Source organism: Pseudopodoces humilis, chromosome 5 (genome assembly GCF_049639895.1).
Source record: "Pseudopodoces humilis isolate 2021_Gansu_Grassland_sample_001 chromosome 5, ASM4963989v1, whole genome shotgun sequence".
Taxonomy (NCBI): domain Eukaryota; kingdom Metazoa; phylum Chordata; class Aves; order Passeriformes; family Paridae; genus Pseudopodoces; species Pseudopodoces humilis.
The window spans coordinates 24,085,699-24,106,886 of NC_142204.1; the positions used below are offsets into that span (position 1 = coordinate 24,085,699).

The 21,188-nt window shown below is 44.3% G+C and overlaps 1 protein-coding gene across 6 annotated transcripts in view; it reads left to right on the top strand.

The window, feature by feature from the left end:
• The window catches only part of CACNA1I (calcium voltage-gated channel subunit alpha1 I), an 84,723-nt gene that overhangs the window by 19,706 nt on the left and 43,829 nt on the right, over positions 1 to 21,188 (top strand). For all 6 annotated transcript variants that reach the window (XM_088054935.1, XM_005527739.3, XM_088054931.1 and 3 more), the window contains exons 4-6: positions 14,787 to 14,946; positions 17,098 to 17,413; positions 18,038 to 18,130. In XM_088054935.1, the coding sequence (XP_087911061.1) occupies positions 14,787 to 14,946; positions 17,098 to 17,413; positions 18,038 to 18,130 (569 nt within the window). The remainder of the gene's footprint in view (positions 1 to 14,786; positions 14,947 to 17,097; positions 17,414 to 18,037; positions 18,131 to 21,188) is intronic.

Sequence of the window (21,188 nt, forward strand, 5' to 3'; positions counted from 1 at the left end):
AATTACTCTGCTTTTTACTCAAAATTTACACTTTGAACACTCTATTCCTCCCTATATACTGTCATGAATTAAAGGAGTGTTTTCAAGACCTTATTGTCCATTTCCATAGTTTTAACAGAAAGACATTTCAGCTTAATTAAAGCATCTTCTTAATTCTCTACCTTTTCTGAAGCTTCTTTTCTTTCCTGTCAGTGGTAGTTTATAAAGTCTCTTTTCATGTTGATCACTCTCTTTTCTCTGTCTGGATAAAAAGATTAATCCGCAAGTCTCATCTGGGTAATGAAAGAGTTAAAATCTTGCCCAGGCTGTTGTAGGTAGTTCTGTGGCCTCAGCCGGTGCAGGAGCTGGAGCCGTCTGCGATGGAAAGTTCCTCATGGCTGCTCTGGAGAGTGTAGGCGCCGCGCCCAGCCCGCTGCAGGCCCAGAGCCCTTCTCCTTCTTCACTCAGCAGTTTCTAGTGAATTTAGTTACAGCAAAAATCCTGCAGCCGAGCCAGAGATCGGCTCGGCCCGGCCCGGCCGGAGCCCGGAAAAAACCCCCTCCACAGGGCCCGCATCCCCCGGCCGGGAGACGCTGGGCCCAGCCCAGTCCCCGCCCGGCCGCATGGCCTGGGCAGGGAACGGGAGGCCTGGAGCTCCGCCACCCTTCCCAGCCAGGAAACAAAGAGAACCAAGAGAGCTCTGGTTTTACACTTTAAGGTAGGGTTCACAAGTTGATCCCACTTTTCAATGGCCTAAACTGCTGTCAATTCTCAGCAATGACTGATAATTGGTCAGGAGAAAAGACTCCAGGCAGTTCCCAGCAACTTAAACTTTCTTAAAGGTAAAGTAACTCCATGACACAGGTCCATAAAGATAACATTCAAGAGAAGCTTTTGGCTATTCACTGTCAGAAAAACAACCCCCCAGTCTGTCTCCATCTCGCTGGTTCTTCTCCGGAGAGGAGAGGGCTGGGAGTGAGCCCTGGTCCTGGGGTTGATGCCTTGTGAGGCTACCTAAAACAGAGGCTAGACAGTGTTAAAGGAATAAAGGAGGTATTTATTAAAAGGCCTTCAAAGGATACACCTTGAGCAGTACAAGAGCCTGGCTGAGGCTACACCCAAGATGGACCCCAAGTCACAAGTTTTCACACTTCTATAAGTTTTGTTCCATTTACGTATTTGGGTTAATTGTCCAATTACAGCTTCAGGTTATGAAATCCCATCCTCCCAGACTGCTCTCCTCAGTTCACTGTAGTTTGTACTTACTGGGCCTGAAGCTGTAACAGTGTCCTTGGTTCTCAGGCTGGAAAAGGATTTTTTTGTCTAACTCCCCTGTGAAGAGAACTTGCTAACACTTTATATGAAGTTCAGAGTTATATACCAGTGCAGTATGGAATCTGGAAAGTATGAAAGCTAAGACTTAAAGCATCAGGGTAGGACCTTTCTGTGAGGGCGATGACCTGGAGGCTGTGCATGGCAGGCTCACCCTGTCCTGGAAGATATGGGCAGCTATGTGAGAGCAGCACCATCCTCACATTGTGCAGCCTCCTTTCCTCCCTGCTTCTTCAGGTATGCCACGAGTTTGTGCTCAAAGACTATTTTGGGAGACTGATCCCTGTTATCAGGGTAGACTTAACCTTGGAGGCAAACGGAAACATCTGGAATGACCTCCAATTAACTCTTACAGGTGTCTGCCATTTTAATTACTGGACAAAGGTGGTCAGGAGGAGAGCTTGCCTGGCAGAAACTTAAGGCTTTTTCTTATTCCCATTTATCTCCTGGAACAGCCAGGGCTTTCCCAGGGAGGAACAGTGTAAGCCACATCAAAACTGACCCATCGGGGACCTGCTCCATCCATGCAGAGGCACCAGAGATGTTTTCCATCATCTTTCCTGACCTTTGCAGAGCAGATGCCATTGAATTTCTCCTGGCTGTTCCTGCCCTGACATTGCCTGTTTGCTCTTTTCATCAGTATAGAACTATACCTGTATGAAATTGATGCTGTTTTAATTTCCACTCTGTGGTTAAACCTTTATGTATTTTTCTTGCTACATAAATCTGTGGTTATATGTTATGTGCAGAGAATATTTTGGGAGAAAGACATCTTGCCATTAATTAAAACAAAACAAAAAAAAAAAAAAGAAAAAAGAAAGAAACTGGATTCCCTGGGAGAGGAAGCATTGACTTGAGGGCTGAAACCTAGCAAAGAGGTTGTAAACAAAGGTTTGTGATAAATGGGAATGAGCTGCATTAGAAGAAGGTGCCCAGTGGGCTACAACAAACAAAATTAATGGGACCTTTGGCCACAAATCTTTTTTTAATGTCTTTTTAAAGTTGTTCATTACTAATCTGAAGCAAGAGGAAAGTCTATTAGTGAGATTTACTGATGATATCAAGCTGGAGGTGGTGCAGGTGCTACCAAAGAAAGGGGGAAATAGGCCAGCCCAAGGCAGAGGGAGATTGAGGTCATGGCTGTGAGTGTGAGATGTCTGGGGAGAGGCAAGGAATGGGGGGTGGTTAATCCCAAAGGCAGACATTTGGCCAAATTCTAAAGGCTATGATGGAGGGGCCCAGTGTTCACCTTGGACATTTCTCAAAGGCTTCCACATGGACACCCAGGTAGGGACTGATTTTCACAGGGGAGTCTGGTTGTGTGGACTGAATAATGGCAGTTTATTATTAGGAGAATGGACAAAATGATTAGGAGCCTGACTGATTAGAGCATGAGTAGAAGAGTGCTCAAGTGGTCTGTCAGATTATTTAGTGCCCAAAGAACTCTACTAATCTGTTTGAAAAGTCCATGTACTTATGTAAGAAATTTCTGGAGAAGTTTGAGAGAAATTTTGTACAACATGAAGAAAAAAAAAAAAAAGGCGATAAGAGAAAATTAGAAGAGAGGAAATTCAGAAGGGATTTCTAAGGAAACAGTAGCAACATGACAGAGTAAAAAGTTAAATAAACTTATTTTGTATTCTTGGCAGGTGGGCAAGGCTGAAGCTTGAATGCACAAATTCCCAAATTGGATGTGTCTAAATTCTGCTTACGTGTGCTCATTTTTAACATGCTACTGAAAGCCCTTCTTCACAGTGACACACCCGAGTCTTTGAAATAATATCCCAAAAGGAGCTGGAAAATTCTATTTGCCTGTGCTGTACTCATTAGCTATGGTATAAAGGATACATGCAAGGATGTAAAGTCCCTCTGAATCTTGACAGAAGAGAAAAAGGACAACCAGTGTAACCAAAAGGTGGCAAATGTCCATTAAGAATGACAGTTTCTATCCAGTTTGTAGTTAGGCTGTAAAACTCGCTGTCACAGGAAGTGGCCGTGTGCAAGTGAAGGAAGTAAAATGGGATTTTCCAAGGGGTGCCCCATCCCTGGAAGTGTTCAAGGTCAGTTTGAATGGGACTTTGGGGAGCTGGACTGGTGGAAAGTGTTCTTGTCTGTGGCAGAGAGATTGAAAGTAGATGATCTTCAGTGTCCCTTCCAAACCAAACCATTCTATGAGAACTCACATGGAGACACTTGTAGATTCCAAACCTCCTTTGGGGTTAGAGCTGATCTTTAGCTACCAGTTATCAGCAATTGATTGCATTTCTCACAGTTCTCAGCAGGATGTGCTACTGACCATTTCAGGTTTCCTGTCTGAAGCAGTCTGGGGTTCTGCCCTGCCTGATCATTCCCCCATTCTCATGCCATCTGTGGAGCGTGCTAAAGAAGACACAAAGCACCCTGGTCTTGTAATATATATCACACCTTCGTTAATATTCCCTCTTTTTGCTCTTATTCCTGGCTACAACCCCAGGAACTCTGCCTTTTGGGGGGTCATGTTTAAAAATGCAGGAAATGAAAATCCAGAGATTGGTCTGGTCCTATTGCCATGCAATTCAGTTCCATGGCAATGAGCTGGTGTGACAAGCCCTGCAAGTCACTGAATAACTGTAAAGAGTGAAAAAAATACCCTCCAGGCCTCTGTCAGAGGTAGCTGCTTTCTGATTTGGGCATGTCTGCATCCAGGTCTTGAGGTGAAATTCCACATCCATTTGTTGTTAACCTTTTGTGATTGTGTGTCAGCTTGCTGGGTGAAATATTGCTCTTTGTGCTGGCTCTTTTTTTTTTTTGTTTCTTTTTGTTTCTTCTTCTCAAGGCAAGGCACAAGGTTTGGGGGGGTGGGAGCGAGGCTGGTTTTGTTTTATTTTTTGCCTGCTTTTGAGCAGTGAATCTGTGATCATTTCTGATAATTTGAATTTCTTGCTCTTCTTTTATTAAGTCTTGTTGACGTTGAAGAAGGAAATGTTTCTTCATTTTACTCTTTCTTGTCACATTGGCCTTATGCAAAGGAGAGCCTTTGCATTATGTTTGATGTCTTCCAGTTTCCACTTGCAATTTAGTAGCTGATTCATCATTTGGAAACAGATTTCTTCAGCTGCATAGAAGTGAAGGAATCTGTTGCAAAGCAACTTTACAGAGTAGAAAGTGTGTATATGTGCTAATACTCTGTAAGTACAGTAATATTTATGTGGAGTTACAGGTATTAGAAAAATAGCATTATATACTTATTACTTGGTGTGCAGGAAATAAAACTGCAGATTTGTGGGAAGTTCTGCTTCCACAGATGTGGAACAAACAAAAACAAATGTGTTTTTGTTCAGTCAGAACAAAAATAATCTTTTCCCATCCACTTTAATACAGCTTTATGTTGCCTAATTTTAGGTGGTTTGTTTCATTTAATGTTTTTACGTATACTGGTTCCTGACAAAAATGTGTAAAAATCAGAAATCCTTAATCATGCCATTCTAGTATTAGAATGCTTTCCTTTCTTCTTGTCCTCCTTTTCTTTTTGCTAAATGGCTAAATGTTTTAATAACTATTGCATTGTTTTTATTTCAATCAAATAGCATTTTTTTTTCCTACCACAAGTGCTGTGTCTAGTTCCATTTTTCTTTATTAATGATTATAATTATAGTAGCTCCATGGGTCCAAATAGACTGGATTTTTCTCCTTTTCTTCTAGAGATACCAAAGATATAAACCATGGCTTGTTATTTTTAGTCTTTCTTATGCTTCACACCAGGTTAGTGGGACTCAGTGAGTGTCACCAGCAGACTCAGAAATACAACTGACATCTCCTAACTCTCAGCTCTGCACTCATCTCACTATAGACCAAACCACCAATATAAAAATAATCAGAACCATCTGAGTGCCGAAATGGGAAAAGCAGATGTGTAACCTGTATATGCCTGCTTAAAATCTGTATTCCACACCAAGGTACCTGTGCTTGGCGCTGTAACAGTGCCTAAAACAGAGTAAGCTGGCTACGAACCCCGCACTTGGCATGGGGGAAAAGTGATGACATTTACTTCTCTAAATGTGTTTTTGAAGAACTAATTTCACTGATGAGCGTGTGTGAAGTGAGCTTCTGACTGAGATATATTAGGCTGTAAAACAGTCTCATTTACAGCTAGATCAGACAAAAACCAAGCACATTTGACAGGCACAATCCTGCCCTAGCAGTTGAAAATGCAAACGGATTATGAAATTCCTCTTCTAAGTGCCCCCCATAGAGCCTTTGCTTCAGATGCTTCAGTGTTTTTGCAAGAGGACTTACTGCTTCTCTTCCAACACTGATTCCCTTACAAAAATGTACTCTTCCAAATGTCTCTTTTGGAAGTACATTGTTTCCCCTTCTCGGTTTTGTTTTGTTCATTGTTTCCCTTCTCAGAAACTCAGATACTGTTGATTTTTCCAAATATTTAAACTTACCCAACTCACAGTTCTTTGTACGAGGTGCTCTGTAAATAGTTATTATCACACCTCAGTGACAAACAAACCACACTCTCAACCATGTGCAAATGTGCATACACACAGATTTACCCACATACAGCCTGAGCAGGTTAGTAAGGGCACAGGAGTGATGTTCTCTTGCAGCACCCATACAAAAAAGTTACACAAAGCCCTGCTCATTCCCTGATCAGGCTGTATGACTGAAATGTGTTTAAAGGTGAAGATGCCAGCTTTCTGCAGGCTCTGTCCCAGACAGGTGGGCAGGGAAGGGATGGAGAAAAGCTGTCAGGAAACAGGCTTCACCAATTCAGTCAAGTTCAGTCTATGTCCTCCCTTTCCAACCAAATGGAGCAAAGCACTGAATCGAGCAATGTGATTTGTGCCTGGAGCATGCCATTAAAGGATGCTCTTCCTCCAAGGAGGGTGACAGATCAGAGATGGAATTGTACTCAGAGCTGCACTATCCTTCATGAGCAGCTTTTTATCCAGTCAGTCAAGCCCTAAATTAGATGGACATGCTCAGGATAAAGTGAAACCATGTGAAGGGGAGAAGAGCAGAATGAAGATCAATAGAGATGAGAACAAAGAAGCGGGTCTGGAAAGAGAAATGCGCAGGAGACAAGTGGTAAGGTTTGCCAGGCACAGCACATGAAGGCCTGAAGCACCTCTGTGTGATGATGCACAGAAGTGGTGGGGAGGAAATCAAAACTGATACAAAGTCAAGGATGGTATAAAGAAGAACTATTGACTCACAAAATACTGGATGCATTTGCAAATCAACATTTCTCTGAAGCTCTTTAACAAACCAACTGGTCTGTAACCAGACCCACATTTTGTTGTGCTGGAGGAAGACTTCATAGAAGCCTGGAATGGTTTGATTTGGAAGGGACCTTAAAGATACCTCGTTCCAACTCTCCATCTCTGGGCAAGGACACCTTCCACTAGAGCAGGCTCCTCAGATCCCCATTCAGCCTGGCCTTGCACACTTTCAAGGATGAGGCATCCACAATTTGTCTGGATGTTCCAGTGCCTCACAACTCACAGTAATTTTTTTTCCTGTACTTAAGTCTTCAGTCACTGAAGACAGGATCCAATTTTATTTACTTGTTGTCTGATCTCAGTGCTGTTTCTCATGTGGATTCCAAGTGTGCAGTGTATTGCCAGGTGTTTAACTGGGTAATCAAAGTAAATTTTGGAGAAAACCCCCCAAAAATAATGAGGATTATATTCCTTTCTTAATGTAGTGTCATGGCAAGGAGCTGGGAAGTATTGAAATACAGGAACTAGAGACCTGGAAATGCTTTGTTTTGTATTATACATTGCTTAGTTTCTATTTTATGTGGTCACAAATCATGGGAGAAAGTAATATTTCCTTCTTTGAACCAGTCCACTTAATTTCACAATTATTAGCAAGTATTCAAGAGTCACAAATAGTGTGTTTGTGGGTTTTTCAGATGGCTTAAAAGCCATGAGATTTGAAAAAGGAAAAGGAAAAACAATCATAGATCATATTTATTTATTTTTCCCATGGCTTTCAGACCTTTAGGCTTGTGAGTCTTTTTTTTTCCACCCATAGTAGTGGGGAATAAAAAAATTCTTTCCTTTATTTATTTTTTTTTTTTTTTGGCTGCAATCTGAGATTTTCAAGTCATAGCAAGATTTCACACCTGAAGGTTTCTGCCATGCATCCCAAGACTGATGATAAAAATCACAAGAGTCTGTAACATCACTTCAGAATTTGTATTACTGAAAATAAAGCAAGCCTGGAAAAAACCAAAACATTACAGAAACCAGTCATAGAAAGACCTCTGATGGAATCTTTATTTCTCCCTTCTCCTGTAGGGGAACCTGCAGAGCCAGAATTTAAAAAAATGCTTAGCACCTCACAGCTCCCATTTTGACAATTCTGCTGCCTGTTCAAACAAGCTCAGCCTCCAGTGTACACAGTGCTCATGAAAGCCCAGCCATGTATTTTTCTGCCTAAATGGGAGCTGAGTTGTTTTGCAAAATCTGTCCCATGGGACCTATCAAGCAATGGATACCGTGGAAATGTGAGCAATAATGACAGTGTATTATGGGGTGAATGATACTGTCATATTACACTAATGCAAATTAAACTTTGTGTGTGTGGGCAAGGCAATTTACAATCATAACCTTAAATTTCTCTCTCTTTGTGTATTTTGGGACCGATTCTCTTGTTCACACTCATTTCACGTAATGTCATGTCATTGCCTGCAGTAGAAAGAAACATGATTCATGCTAGTGACAGCAAGAGGAAATTAGCCCTGTTAAATCTTACCCAAAAGTTTCATTAATGCCGTTTTACATAAAATTTTGCATTATTCTGTCCCACTTAGCACTAGAGATGTGTAAAGAAGTTAAGGATATGTATAGAATGGAGACAAGTGGCTCGCAGCCACAGCACTGGAGTTGACTTTTGTCCCTGGTGTTGGGTGGCTCCTGCAATTCCAAAAGAAAAGATGGCACTGTAAGTTTTTAATAGACTCTTCACTGAAAGTGAATGCAGTCATCGCTGCAGTGATAAATGGGGAAAAAATGAGATGATCAGTGAATGAACTACTGTAGCAGGTGGTAGTAGGTGTTGCTTATTAGATGTTCAGTATTACAAAAAAGAACAGAATGACAGAAATCCCCCAGAGAGACACCTCTCTAAGAAATAATCTGACACCTGTCATCACTCTCCAAGACAAGGTTGCTTAACAGTCCAAAGCTTGCAAGGGCATAATGGCAAGACAGTGAAGATAGGGGCTACTGACTGGGACGTTTGCCTGCATCCATTTCTGCTCATGTCACAGATTATGTGGCTACCAACCATGCTATGGTGGCACGTCCTGAATGTGACTGCTTGTGGAGGAGGAATTTTCTGTTGTTATCTGTGAACCTTAGCTGGGCTTACAGCATCCATCATAAGGTGCAGTCTGCTGCAAAGCTTGGGTGTCTCCTTCTCTTTGGATGGCAGAAAAGCTTGGACTGTGGCTACTCTTTTTCCAGAAATGTCAGCATTTAGGTGTCAAGGTAAATGCTCTGGATTTTACTCTCTTTCTTGAGGCCACTGCAACCGTGGGGACAGGTCTGCAATTAGGAGGCTTCACTTCTGAGCTTGCTTCTTCACATCACCTGGCAGCACCACCTGAGCCCCCTTTGGCAGCCTGCTGAGCACTGTGGCTCTGCAGTGCCTGTGTGTTTATTTGCTCCTCTTCCCCTCCAAAGAAAACAGCTTATCTCAGGTTTCATTTGCACTCCCTTTTCAGTGGTTGTTTTAGCTGAATGTCTGTTGGGAAGTGTTTTAAGTAGTGCATTTTTCCTCCCTTCTTACTCTTGTTTTTCATGCTCATGACCTGACCTGGTCCATGTCTTACTCTCTGACTGAAGAGGTGAGGTCTGTGTTAGTTCCTGGATCCCAAGGGAATAGTTTCTAGAACCTTGGAGCAAGTAGTTTAAAGAGAGTTTTTTTCTCTTATATGAGTGTACTCTAAATCTGCTCTGGAAAGCTCTGTTGTTCCAGCAGGGTGAAGCTCTGGCCAACAAGTATTTTCCTGGAGTTTTAGTCTCTCTTTTGGCTACCTCAGGCTTAAACTGAGAAGCACCTTGTAGGTAAGGACTTGGGCACTTAATGTTTAAACTTGAGTATTCTAAGGGAAGTCATTGTATGAAGATGAGGCTTGGTATGCCCATGTTACTGAGAAAAAGAACAACAGCTCTACAGACTGACTGAAGCTTTGTAAGTGCTGGAAGTGTCACGTTTTCATATCTTCTGTGGTTACAATGGGGAGTGACAAAGATAATTTGAGGTTATGTCATCAACAGTCTGAGTAGGATGAGGTTTCTGAGCCAGTCAGGGACGCTAAAAGGCTTTGCTTGTCAGTAAGGCAAGAGTGGGGATTTGACGAGGAACTGACCAGAGCTCCTGAGATATGGATCGTGCTGACCATCTAAAAGTGCTAAACTCCCAGCTCTAAATGTATCCTACAAATACACCAACAACCTGACAAAGAGATGAAGACTTTGCTTTTCTCTCAATGAGGCCAGTGTGTCTGGGGCAGTTTTTCCTTAGCAGCAGAACTGTCTTAAGGTCTCTCAGTACCTTGTACCATGGACTGGACCTGTCTTTCCACAGAGTTAATTTAATTTGGGTGTGGCCATCCATCTGGACATGCTCTCTCTCTTGCCTTCGTGCAAAGCAGGGAGTGATGGTTTGCAATATGAGTGAGACTGGCTTTGCAGCTTCAGGACAAAGCATGTGGGGCTGCACACTCTGACTCTTCCAGCTGAGCTCCTCTAGGTTGCACATCTTGTTTGCAGAAGAGGCCTCAGTTAGGAGGAATGCATCAAAGAGAAAAGATCTGTGTGGTGAGGGAAACTGTGGGTTATAGTATCAGTCAGCTTGGCATTGTGTCTGCTGTTGGACCCACAGCTGATTGGTATCTCTTGGTAGTAGTTTGGCCCAAGTTTGAGCTGATGATTATGAATGCAATGTGTGAAATGACAGCTAAGCCTCGGCTCAGCAGGAGATCAGTGAGGATGGCCACAAGTTGGAGCACCAGCTTGCACTGCGCACACTAACTGAGATTATTTTAACTACAGGGGTTGGCTGCAAAATAATAATAAATAAAAAAGTGCATGTCTCTCTCTGTGTACTTTCTGCACAATCTATCTGCTGGAATGCTTCCTTGGTTCTGAAAATTTCCATAAAGGAGCATGCACAGGAAAATCCTGCCAACCACATGCTAACTGGATGGACTGCCATGTGTCCTGGGGCAGGGGAGGAAGGAAAGAAGGCACGCTTGGACAAGCAGCCTGGCTGAGGGACATAATGACACTTCAGTTTCTGCATTCTGCAAAATGTCCTGCCAGCTACAGTCACAAGTGCTGATGGGAAGGAGATTTGGTTTTGTTCCAGTTAAAATGGCAATTGGTAACTTAGTCTGAGATGCAGGTGAGATGGGTGCTGAGAATTATGGTCTCCTCCATCTGCTCTACCCCAAGCGAGGGGATGATTGCCTCAATCCGGTATCGCCTGACTTCACATGCATTGGCTTTGTGCCTCACGCTATAGCTGCACCGGATTGAAAGCCTCAGAGGTCAGTGACATACAAGAAACCAGAAAGAGCAGGGTTGCTCACCCCCTCCTGAGCCAGCCCGCTAATCACAGGGTGATTAGCACCATGGAGTGAATCAGCTCAGCTGTCTGAGCAGGGGTGGCGGTGGCGGTGGCGGGCACAGCTGTGCCGCACATCTGGCTCGGCTGCCCGGGGCGCGCCCAGCCCTGCCCCGCTGCCCTGCGCTCTCCCCGGGGCCGCCACGGCACGCGAGTCCGCTTTGCTGCGATAGCCAGGCTAATCAGGGTTGGTGGCAAGTGCCTGGAGGGAGCTAGGGTCATTGTAGTGGCTGCTGAATTTGTCAGGAAGGGCCTCTGGGTGCCACCAGGATGAGAGAGATTTACTTCTTCCCAACCACGAAAGACTTGAACTTGACTTCAGAACCAATTGCGACTTTGCTCAGCCCTGTGATTCCTTCTGACGGGCACTTCTGGGCACTTCTCTCACCTTCCCACCGTTTCTCATCCCTGTGACATACTTCCCCCCATCTCCTGCTGTGTTCGGGTGGTGAACACCCCTGAGGCTTTGCTCCTGAGGGGTATCTTACCATAAGCAGCCCTCGTTCGAGGTACCATCGAGCATCCTTCTCTGCCCCTAGCAGAGCAGCAGGAAACCATTATGTGAGCATTGTTGTCTTCCTTGGATGCCCACAGACAAGGCCATTTCATTTCCTCCCTTCCCCTGGTCTCCTGGTCAGAGTGAGAGGAGAAAAGGCCTTTCTGAGCCCACACCTGGCACTCATGAATATTTAACATTTCCAGCTTTTATTTTCCTTGAAGAGCAAAACCTTTTCATATTTGATGCCCTGGAAGGCTGTTTGGTTGCTGAATGTTGTTTCATCAATGCTCTCTCTCCTCGCTTTTCCTCCAGACTGCCCAGCCTCTCTTCGCTTCTCTTCTTGAGCAGCATTTCCTTTTTTACAAAGGATGTTTCAGAAAAGGTCACTGTCCCTTTCATATCCCCTCCTTACTGTGAGCCAGCATGGCTTCTGCTCTGCCAGTGGTAAAGGACAAATGGGGACGTGGGGAAAGGCAGCAGTGGGGAGGGAGGCGAGGAAAAGTGTGCACATACGCTGAGGAGTGGCACAGAGGCAGAGAGGAGTTGTGGGCAGAGCAAGGGAAAAGTGGCCGAGCAGCAGGCAGAGGCAGCAGAAGATGGGAAGGAGGGAACAGCAGGATTTTGTTGAACAACTGGCTTTCCAGCACCTCTCTTTTTGACATTCAAGATGCACAGGTGTTGCTCTGGATGGCAACTTGTCCAGTCAAGGCCCCTTGCAAAATGGAAGTTTTCCAGTTCCCCAAAACAGAATATTACTTAAGCTGCATGTCCCATTTCCACACCCGGGCAGGTGCTTTAGAGACCTCATTATTTTGGCTACCAGCTTTTACAGTAAATCATCACCTGTTGTCCTTAGGCTTTTCAGCCTTTTTCCCTCTTTCTCCTGCAATTGGAACTGATGTTTGAACATTTGGATGGGTGTAGATTCAGTGTTACTGTTTTTGAGGGCCCAATCTCATATCCACAGTCAGCATCAATGGGAAGAGAAAGATGAATCTGTCTAACTGTGAAATTCAAAAGAAAAAAAAGTTTCATTTGGACTTAGAACCTGTTATTGCTGAAATTTTTTGTGATGTGGATAAGATGCCAGGTGGTGGGGGAAACTTGCCAGTTCTTGTGTCATGGCACCACGTACCCCAGAGGGCCTAACATGAGGGCAATAGCTACAATCTTGGAGCTGTGGAGAGCATATTCTTGTACCATCAGTAATTCCTCTGAGAGTCAGGATGGAGAACGTATGGGCAGGCAGGGTGTTTCCAACAAAAAGGCAGACAAGTTTTGCTCATCACTTGCTTTCTCTTGGAACACAGACAAAATCAATTTTTGCAAATTCTGACCCAACAAGCATGCTGTCTGTAAAATTCTGGTGGGAATGTCTGTTTTGTCTGTTCTGCATTTCAACGTAAGGGCAGCCTCATCTCTCCCATTACTCAGCTCTGAAATGGAGCTAGCATCAATTGATCTGAAAAACATCACCCCCTCTTGCAGCATTACTGGCACAGCTTCCTGTGTCACTTGGCTCTCCCCAGTGTACTAACCAGGACAGTTAATGGGAGCTACTGAGCTCGTTCTGTGACACGACATTAATGCTGGGAACATGCAGCACTACAGGGAGGATCCACGGTCTTGAAGTCCCAGTGCTGTTCAGAGCATTTCTGCAGGGCCCAGCAGGTCACAGTGGCTGTGCTATTGGGCTTGTGTGCTGAGAGGTCAGAGAGCTGTCAGTGACTCAGGGCATGGCTGTGATCCCCAGCGAGTGGCTGGAGCTGTGTCCCTGCACTGCTGTGTTGCTGATGTACTCGTCTAGAAGCTGCTTTACGTGGTGACTGGTGACACAGCTGGACAGTCAGGCAGCAGGGCTTAACTACTGCTCCACAGCCTGGTCTTAGAGCTAGTGCCATCATCCCTTATCCTTCATGATCCCATGTAAGCACCAGTAAGCATCTTCTCCTTCCTGCACATCACGTAAGTATCACTCCTGTCTCTTCCACCCTGCTCTGTCTCCAAAGCATTCTCCACTAATCTAAGCCAGTCTTCTGTGCCACAGCAGGCACACTTCTCCCTCTTCCTTCAGTGTTTGTGAATTCCATGCCTGCCTGCCCCACCACAGGTGCCTCTTCCCTCCCCTCTCTGTGGGGTGAGCAGTCTGGGGAATAGACGTGGAGCATTATATAGAGTAGTGTGTAGTAATTACTTGGTGCTGGGTACACAAGGGGGATTATCTTGTGCCTCAAAGGGCTGTCAGAGAATCCTAATCTTATATTCCCCTTCTCTTTCCCCTTCCACTGCCATCTGAAGTAATGAATTGGTTATAAATACCTAATTAGCTAATTATTTATTGGCCTACATGGAACAACTTCAGTGAAGGAACTCTCTGGATACCTGGGGGAGGAACCTCCTTGGAGACAAGGAGAGACAACTTTGAGAGGTGTGCACAGGGATAAAGGCAGTACTGTGATGCTCAGAAGAGTTTCCAGACTTTCACTGTCCCTGGAGAGCAGAGGAAAAGCCATTAGCTCCATGGAGAAACGAGACTATGTTTACCCCTACTAGTGGCTGTGAGCTAAAGAGCCAAGGGGAAAATAAAACCACAGGAATAATTTATTGGGTAATTAGAGAGTAAAAAATATTTTTTTTTTTAAACATTTGCACTGGGCAGAGATTCTGTGCTGGAAGCACTTTGGGCTGTGCCTGCTACTTGTGTGCTCCAGCCCCATTGGGACATGAGGACTAGCCAGGGGAGGAAATTGTGGTTTTCATGACTGTCTCTTGATGATACTGTCACTGAAGAAAACCCAATTATCTACGCCAATTTATATGTTCTGGAAAGGTTCGTCCCACTGGCAGGCTGGCCTTGGACTATCCATGCAGGTCTCACAGGCTGCAGGATGCAGTTGCTGTACCAGGATGACTTTCAGTCCAAGGCATTGGATAATGGGGCTGTAGAGTGGACATGCCCCTTTGGGACAGTTATCACTCTGTTGTCCTTCTGCAGGGAAAGGGGAGGGAGGGATGTCAGTCACATAGCTGATGGCACCAAAAGTCTCATTCTCTTTTCTTCTCTGCTGCAGATGGAGGCCTAAGGTTAAGAGATCACAGCATCACAGCAGCTCTGCTGGCTGCCTGTCAGTAGAGGTTAGGACAGAAAAGGGCAATAACCATAAGTCTGGCCTGGTTTGGACAGTAGTTAATTTCTGACACTCTGCTTTTATTTTCATGGGGATTTTTTCTTTTTTTATGCTTATCTTGTAAACTTCATTCCTTTTCTTCTCCTTCCCTTCCTCTCTCCCTTTCTCTATCCCTTTATCCCACACCTGCTCCTTCTGGTTCTCTCCTCCTTCTGCAGGCATGCGCATCCTTGTGAACCTGCTCCTGGACACCTTGCCCATGCTGGGGAACGTCCTTCTTCTCTGCTTCTTTGTCTTCTTCATCTTTGGCATCATTGGGGTGCAGCTGTGGGCTGGGCTGCTCCGCAACCGCTGCTTCATGGAGGAGAACTTCACAGTGTGAGTGACTGGGAGACAACATCTCCTTCCTTTCTTCCATGGACGTTTCTCTTTCCCTCTGCCTGCTCATGTCTTCTGCCAGGCTCTCTGTGTATCGCTAACTCCAAGTGTAGGGTGATAGTGTGAGGGTATTGGGCACATCTTGCAGTGGAAAGGGAGGGTGGGCAAAGGCTGCTGTTTTCTTCTGTCTCCACAGCAGGTGTCTGGCTCATTTGGATTTGATCAAGGCACAGGTTAGCATGACTGCCCTTCCCAGCCATGCCCAATGCTCCTACACCCAGAAAGAACTGAAACTCAGAAACATGCTGTTTTTCTGAACCTGCTCCCTCTTCAGAAAACAACACTCATAGGAGTCCTACAGAAAGCCTATTAGTGCTGCCTAATGCATCCAGGAACACCTTTGGCACCTCCAAAATGGAGCTGGGGTCACTGTTTCGACACTAGTGCATTATCTTTGGAAGGACGCTGAGAAATTACTAGGAAACTTCAGGAGCAGAATTGGATGTGGCCAGTGCCATGGGGAAGGGACAGAGGGCTGGTGGGAGAGATGTCCCACAGCTGGATTAATAGATGGGACAGCATCTGAAATCAAAGTATGAATATTTGAATGGGACAAAAAACCTGTGGGGAAACATGGGAACAGTTCTGGCAAAGAGAGCCTGAAGCCACTGAGGCATCAATTACAGGTTTATTTGGGGGTTCCAGGGTGAGTCTGCAAGAGCACAGCTTTACTTCTCCCACAGGCAGTGGGGTGGAAAAGCTCCTGCTTGCCATGAATTCTCCGATTACCCAGTTTCAGGGCTGTTGACTTTCTGGCTTTAGTAGATCTCAGGCTTTAAAATGTTTTCTTAAAACCGTATGCTAATCCCAGGTGTGCTATCAATGTAGACTGCTTAAAGAAAACCTAGAGCTGTAGATCAGTTTAAACTGATTAAACAGTTCTGAAGCTTTAGAGCATCTCAAATTGGAAAAAAAAAGGGTGAAAATACAATGTGCAGAACAGAAGTGGAGTTGCAGAGTAGGAGCTGCTTAAAGCAGGCATTTCCTGTGTTTATTTATTCCTTGGGGAAAAAGTAATGTTTAGGATGATTGTCTTTTATGTAAATCAGAAGTAGCACTTCTTTAATGAGTGTAATTACATCCATGCAGAGTTGATGTAACTGGGAAGTGAATTAAGGCCACAGCCTTCACAGTGATAGATATTAGAAAATATTTGGTTCACCATTACTAGGGAAATCAGTTCTGAAGGTGCCCATGTACCAATGATGAGGATGAGTTACAACACACCTTTGTAGTTTAGTCCTGTTTAGTTAACAATCAGAAACTTTTTCTTTTTCATCAACACCTGTCCTCTTCCAATGACACTTAGTGAAAAAGTCTGTATTTGCACAACGTGAAGGTTGTGCATTGTAGCACTGCAAGGAATACACCAGATAAAGTTTAATATTTTTTTTTTTTTAATCTCCACCTTACACTTTTCTGATATTAGCTCATCTCCAACTAGGCAAGCATAGATGATTTTAATTATTCATGCATTTGGAAGGTGCTTGCATTATTTGGAAAAAAGACATGAACTTGTCATAAAACATTGCACCCATAATGCCAGCTGTCAAGGAGGAGTCAAAGTTAAGGTTAAGTCAATTTTATCTTTCCATTTCCGAATTTTAAGGCTTATCTCTGCAATGTTAATTATGCATGAACTGGATTTTTTTTTAGAAGTACAGAAGGTTCACTACCAAATGTTATAAAACATGTCCATCAGCAGTTACATATATGAACATATTACAGTAAAGCCTGATGAACTTCCTTAATGTCATTGCATCTGATTTAGCTTTGATGTTAATGGGGAGAGTGTTCAGACTGCAAATCTCGGCATTCCATCTTTTTTTTAATCTCCATGAACGCAGATTGTGTAATTTGGCTTGGGGTGATCTGATGGCAGGAAAAGCTCTGAAAGCTGGGGGCTCACCCTAGAAATTTGCTGTTTTTCAGGAGCCCTGTCATTCCTCCCCTTCTTCTGAGGCAATAAAGCTGGAAATCCCCTACCCAGTGCAGTCCCTGTGTCAGAATGGGGGCTCCCAGCTCCACCAGTATCACTGATAGATAGGAAACTCCTTGTCACAGGAAATTTGACTGTGGGTTCTTTTGCAGACAAGGTGACATTGTCCTGCCCCCTTATTACCAGCCAGAGGAAGATGATGAGATGCCCTTTATCTGCTCGCTGTCAGGAGACAATGGAATTATGGGCTGTCACGAAATACCCCCACTGAAGGAGCGAGGCCATGAGTGTTGTTTGGACAAGGATGATTATTATTATTACAATTCAGTCCGGCAAGAGTTCAATATCAGTGGCATGTGTGTGAACTGGAACCAGTACTACAACGTGTGCCGCACCGGCAACGCCAACCCGCACAAGGGTGCCATCAACTTTGACAACATTGGCTATGCCTGGATTGTGATATTTCAGGTAACTCTGAGTTAGCCTCCTTACAAGGCTCAACCTTATTTTCTGTTTTTCAAACTCAGTCTTTCTGGGCTGCAGTGGCAGTTTTTCCAGGGCATGACAAAGATGCAAAGTAAAGGGCCTTGTGACTCCCTGGGTAAGGGAGGCAGCGCACACATGAACGCACTTGCTGAAATAAGCTCCACTCTTCAGGCTGACTGGTAACAGTTTCCCCTCCAGTCCAGATACCTATAGTAAAGGAATCTTTTTCTTTTTTTTTAATTCCCAGCACATGTTGCAGATGGGACCTAAAATCCGTGCCTTTTTTCTTTTCCTCCCGCTGTACGCGGTGTCCAGTCCAAGGGGCACAGCAACCTGCTGTGGGTTTTCCCCTGCTGCGATCCAGGGAAATGAACTATATTAATGAAATATTCCTGCTGTGGACTAGAATGATCTCACAGGCTTTGACAGTATGCCAGTGTCACCAAGCAGTACCATGCTGATTTCCCAAAATGGAAATTTGGCTTCATTGAAATGAATTGTTGTTTCTCACCTTTCTTGGGTTGCAACCATCCTGCCAGTATCTGCTTGTTATACACTGAGGAGTGAACTCTGGAATACTCTTCCTGTTTCTCTTTGTCTTTGCAGGTGATCACACTGGAAGGGTGGGTAGAGATCATGTACTATGTGATGGATGCCCATTCCTTCTACAATTTTATCTACTTTATCTTGTTGATAATCGTAAGTATAAGGTTTGATGAATGTCAGCAATGCAAGCTAAGCCAACAAAAGACAGGTCTCAGATCAACATAGATACTGGGGAAGAAAACCTCTAGGAATCTCAGAAATCCGGCTAGTTGATTTTCACCAAGAGTCTGAAGCAGGATCACGTATATAGTTGGCAGCCAGGTTATTAGCTTTCACTCTAAAATCTACTTAAGATTGATTTTTAAAGTTATATGTGCCTAGTGTAGAATAATGTTCTCACTGGCGGATTTTCTTGCAAAGAAAATTCCCCATACCAGTTGGCTTAAAAGCCTGTTCTTTCTCTGCCCTTCTACTTGGTCTCTATATATTTTTTTTTGACTAATTTTTGAGCCACATTGAGTGAGGAGCTTTTGGCAGCACCTGGGTTTGTCAGGTTCAGAGTCTCAGATTCACATTTTGTTAGGTTCAGGGTCTGTCACGCTGAATTACTTCCTCACCATGAATGAAAAGGAGCAACTGCTCCTAAAGTGTCAGCAGTCCAAAATAATCTGGCTGTGTGAGATCCCTTGTGGATGGTAAGATGGAAAGAGAGAAGCGTGTCAGCAACGAGAACTTAATAAGCAGTTTATAAACCCTGTGGATTTATACAAATGAAGTTTGAAGGTTGGTTTTCTGCAAGGATATTCATTATCAGCACCTGGGATGAAAGCTGAGAAACATGGTGCCATTGCCTCCCCATTCCTCAGGCTTCCGTTGCATAAGTGCATGTTCTTGGCATTTCTTCTAAACAGGAAGGATTTTGTTTTTATGAAGGCTCTTGCACATTGCTCACCTGGGGATCCAAAGTCAAGAGTGAAATGGAAAGACATAGGATGAGTTATGGGAAGTATAAAATCTGTACGTGGTAGATGCAATTTAGTTTCAGGTCACTGAGTAAGGACCTCAGTGTGTATTTCCAAGACCTACATGCATTTGGATGGGCTGATGAATGGACCTTGGCCAGGACTCTGATCCTCATCTAACACTTGTCCTATGGGGCCATGCCCTTCAAGAAATAGGATCTCTAGAAGCAGTCACCCAGTAACAGTAACACACTGACCTATGACAGGATGTAGTTTAAATTCAAGTTGGCATGCAATGACTTGAGATAAGACTTAAATCCATTTCTGTGAGAAATTCTGCAGCCTGTACATATGGAGGGTGGCCCAAAAAGCCCACAAACCTATTGGCCCATTCAGGTCAGGCACCTTAATAAAATCTTACTATATCCTTGATTTCACCCTGCCTTATGGCCTTCCATTCTCACAAGGGAAAGACAAGGAGAGAAAAACAGAAATATGAAGTACTCCCTGTGGGCTGAAGCATAAACCTGGGCAGCAGAAGTGAAATATACCTTAAGGAATGTTGCTTTTACTTTGATGCTGGAGAGTCCCAAAGAGACAGCACAGAGATGTGATTGCACAGGATGGGGTGACGGAGAGGGAGTTTCCACAGGCTCTGTTCTCAGGGGCGAGCTGAACATCCACTGCTTTTTGTGTGTTCAGAAAATAATAATTTCCCATGAATTTTGTTCATATACCCCACAGTGCAATAGATATTGAGTATCCACCTGCATTTTGACTCTGAGCAGCATGGTTAGGATACCCCAATTTATAGAATATGCAGTTAGACAAAGACTTTACTCCTTTGTCCTACAGCCCCAGTCTCTCCCAGAGCCAGGAAGGGTCAGTGTTTAATCACTGGGGTACTTATACCTGGTCTTTTGTAGGCCAGTTCCAGAAACTGCCCTTCCCCCCACATTTCAAACTACATAAATTCTGTCAGCATATTTTTGGTTTCTAAGTATCCTTCTACTGCTGGCTCACGTCATGTGGATTCACAGTGATTCAAACTTTGTCTCTGAATTTGCAGGCACCGAAAACCCTCAATTAAACACTCCACCTGAGATGTTACTGCAGAGTGTCATTGACATTTCTAGACACTCCCTCCTCATTTGCAGAAGCCATATAGGTTTATTTCTGTCAAACAGGAGAACATGAATTTCAGGTTACTTTGGGGACTGCTGAGAACAAAGGAGTCATATGCTAGATGAAATATTTTCTTTACCTTTGGTGGAGTTTGGCCAAGGAAGTATTTAGCCTTTCTGCTACCTTCTTGGAGTGTGATGCATCTTTTGCTGCACATAGCGACACCACGGAGAAAACTTGCTATCATTTGGCTGCATTTTCTGTCTGAAACTTCATATAGAAATGACCCCTCTGTAAGTCTCATGAAGTATGGTTCTTCCAGCCTTATCCTCCCCTCCTTCTCCATGGTTGGAAGGTCGGGCTTTCTAAGCAGGATTGTTCTGACAGTCATACTTAAGCCCTGACTCTGGTTTTCCAGACACATTCTAACCTTGGCTCAGACCTACTCTTCTGGGGCTGGATCTCTGCAGCTTCTCTAGAGCTGTGCTTTCATCCATGACTGCTTTCCTACACTGGTATCTGCAAACACCTACATAAGGACATTACCTGCTACTGCTCATATGTCAGGAAGAAGGCTCCACCACCTGGATATACTCCCAGCACAGTTAGAAATCCTGCATAGATGTGCTTCTCTGAGAGGAAGGGTGCTGACTGACCGTGGCACTCTGAGTGGCCTTGTAGAATCTGGGAAAAGCATTTTATGTGTTCAGCAGATTTTAAAATGTTTCCCCCTTGACCAGAGATCACAGATGTGATATGAAGGAAGGACTGCTCCCTGTTCTTAATGTCAGTCTTACACTTGGGTTTTCCTGCTTGAGGTCCAGCTGTCTCTTTGACATCTCTGCAGCTACTCGGCCACTGCTGTGGCTCCTGGACTACAGCAAGCTCTTCTGGGATCTTAGACTGGCATCGGCATTGCAGCACTCCGAGGCTCCTTGAAGCACCCTGTGCTTACACATGTGGGCCTTGGAAGGCAAGCTGGATATCCAGGCATAAGCAGTAGAAGTAGCTGACAAGTCAGGATCTGCAGCACTAGTCAGAGTATGTTAGATATTGCAGAGATAGGGCTTGAACCTTGGGCTGAGTGAGGCCAGGATCTGCTTTATCAAAGCACAGCTCAGTCT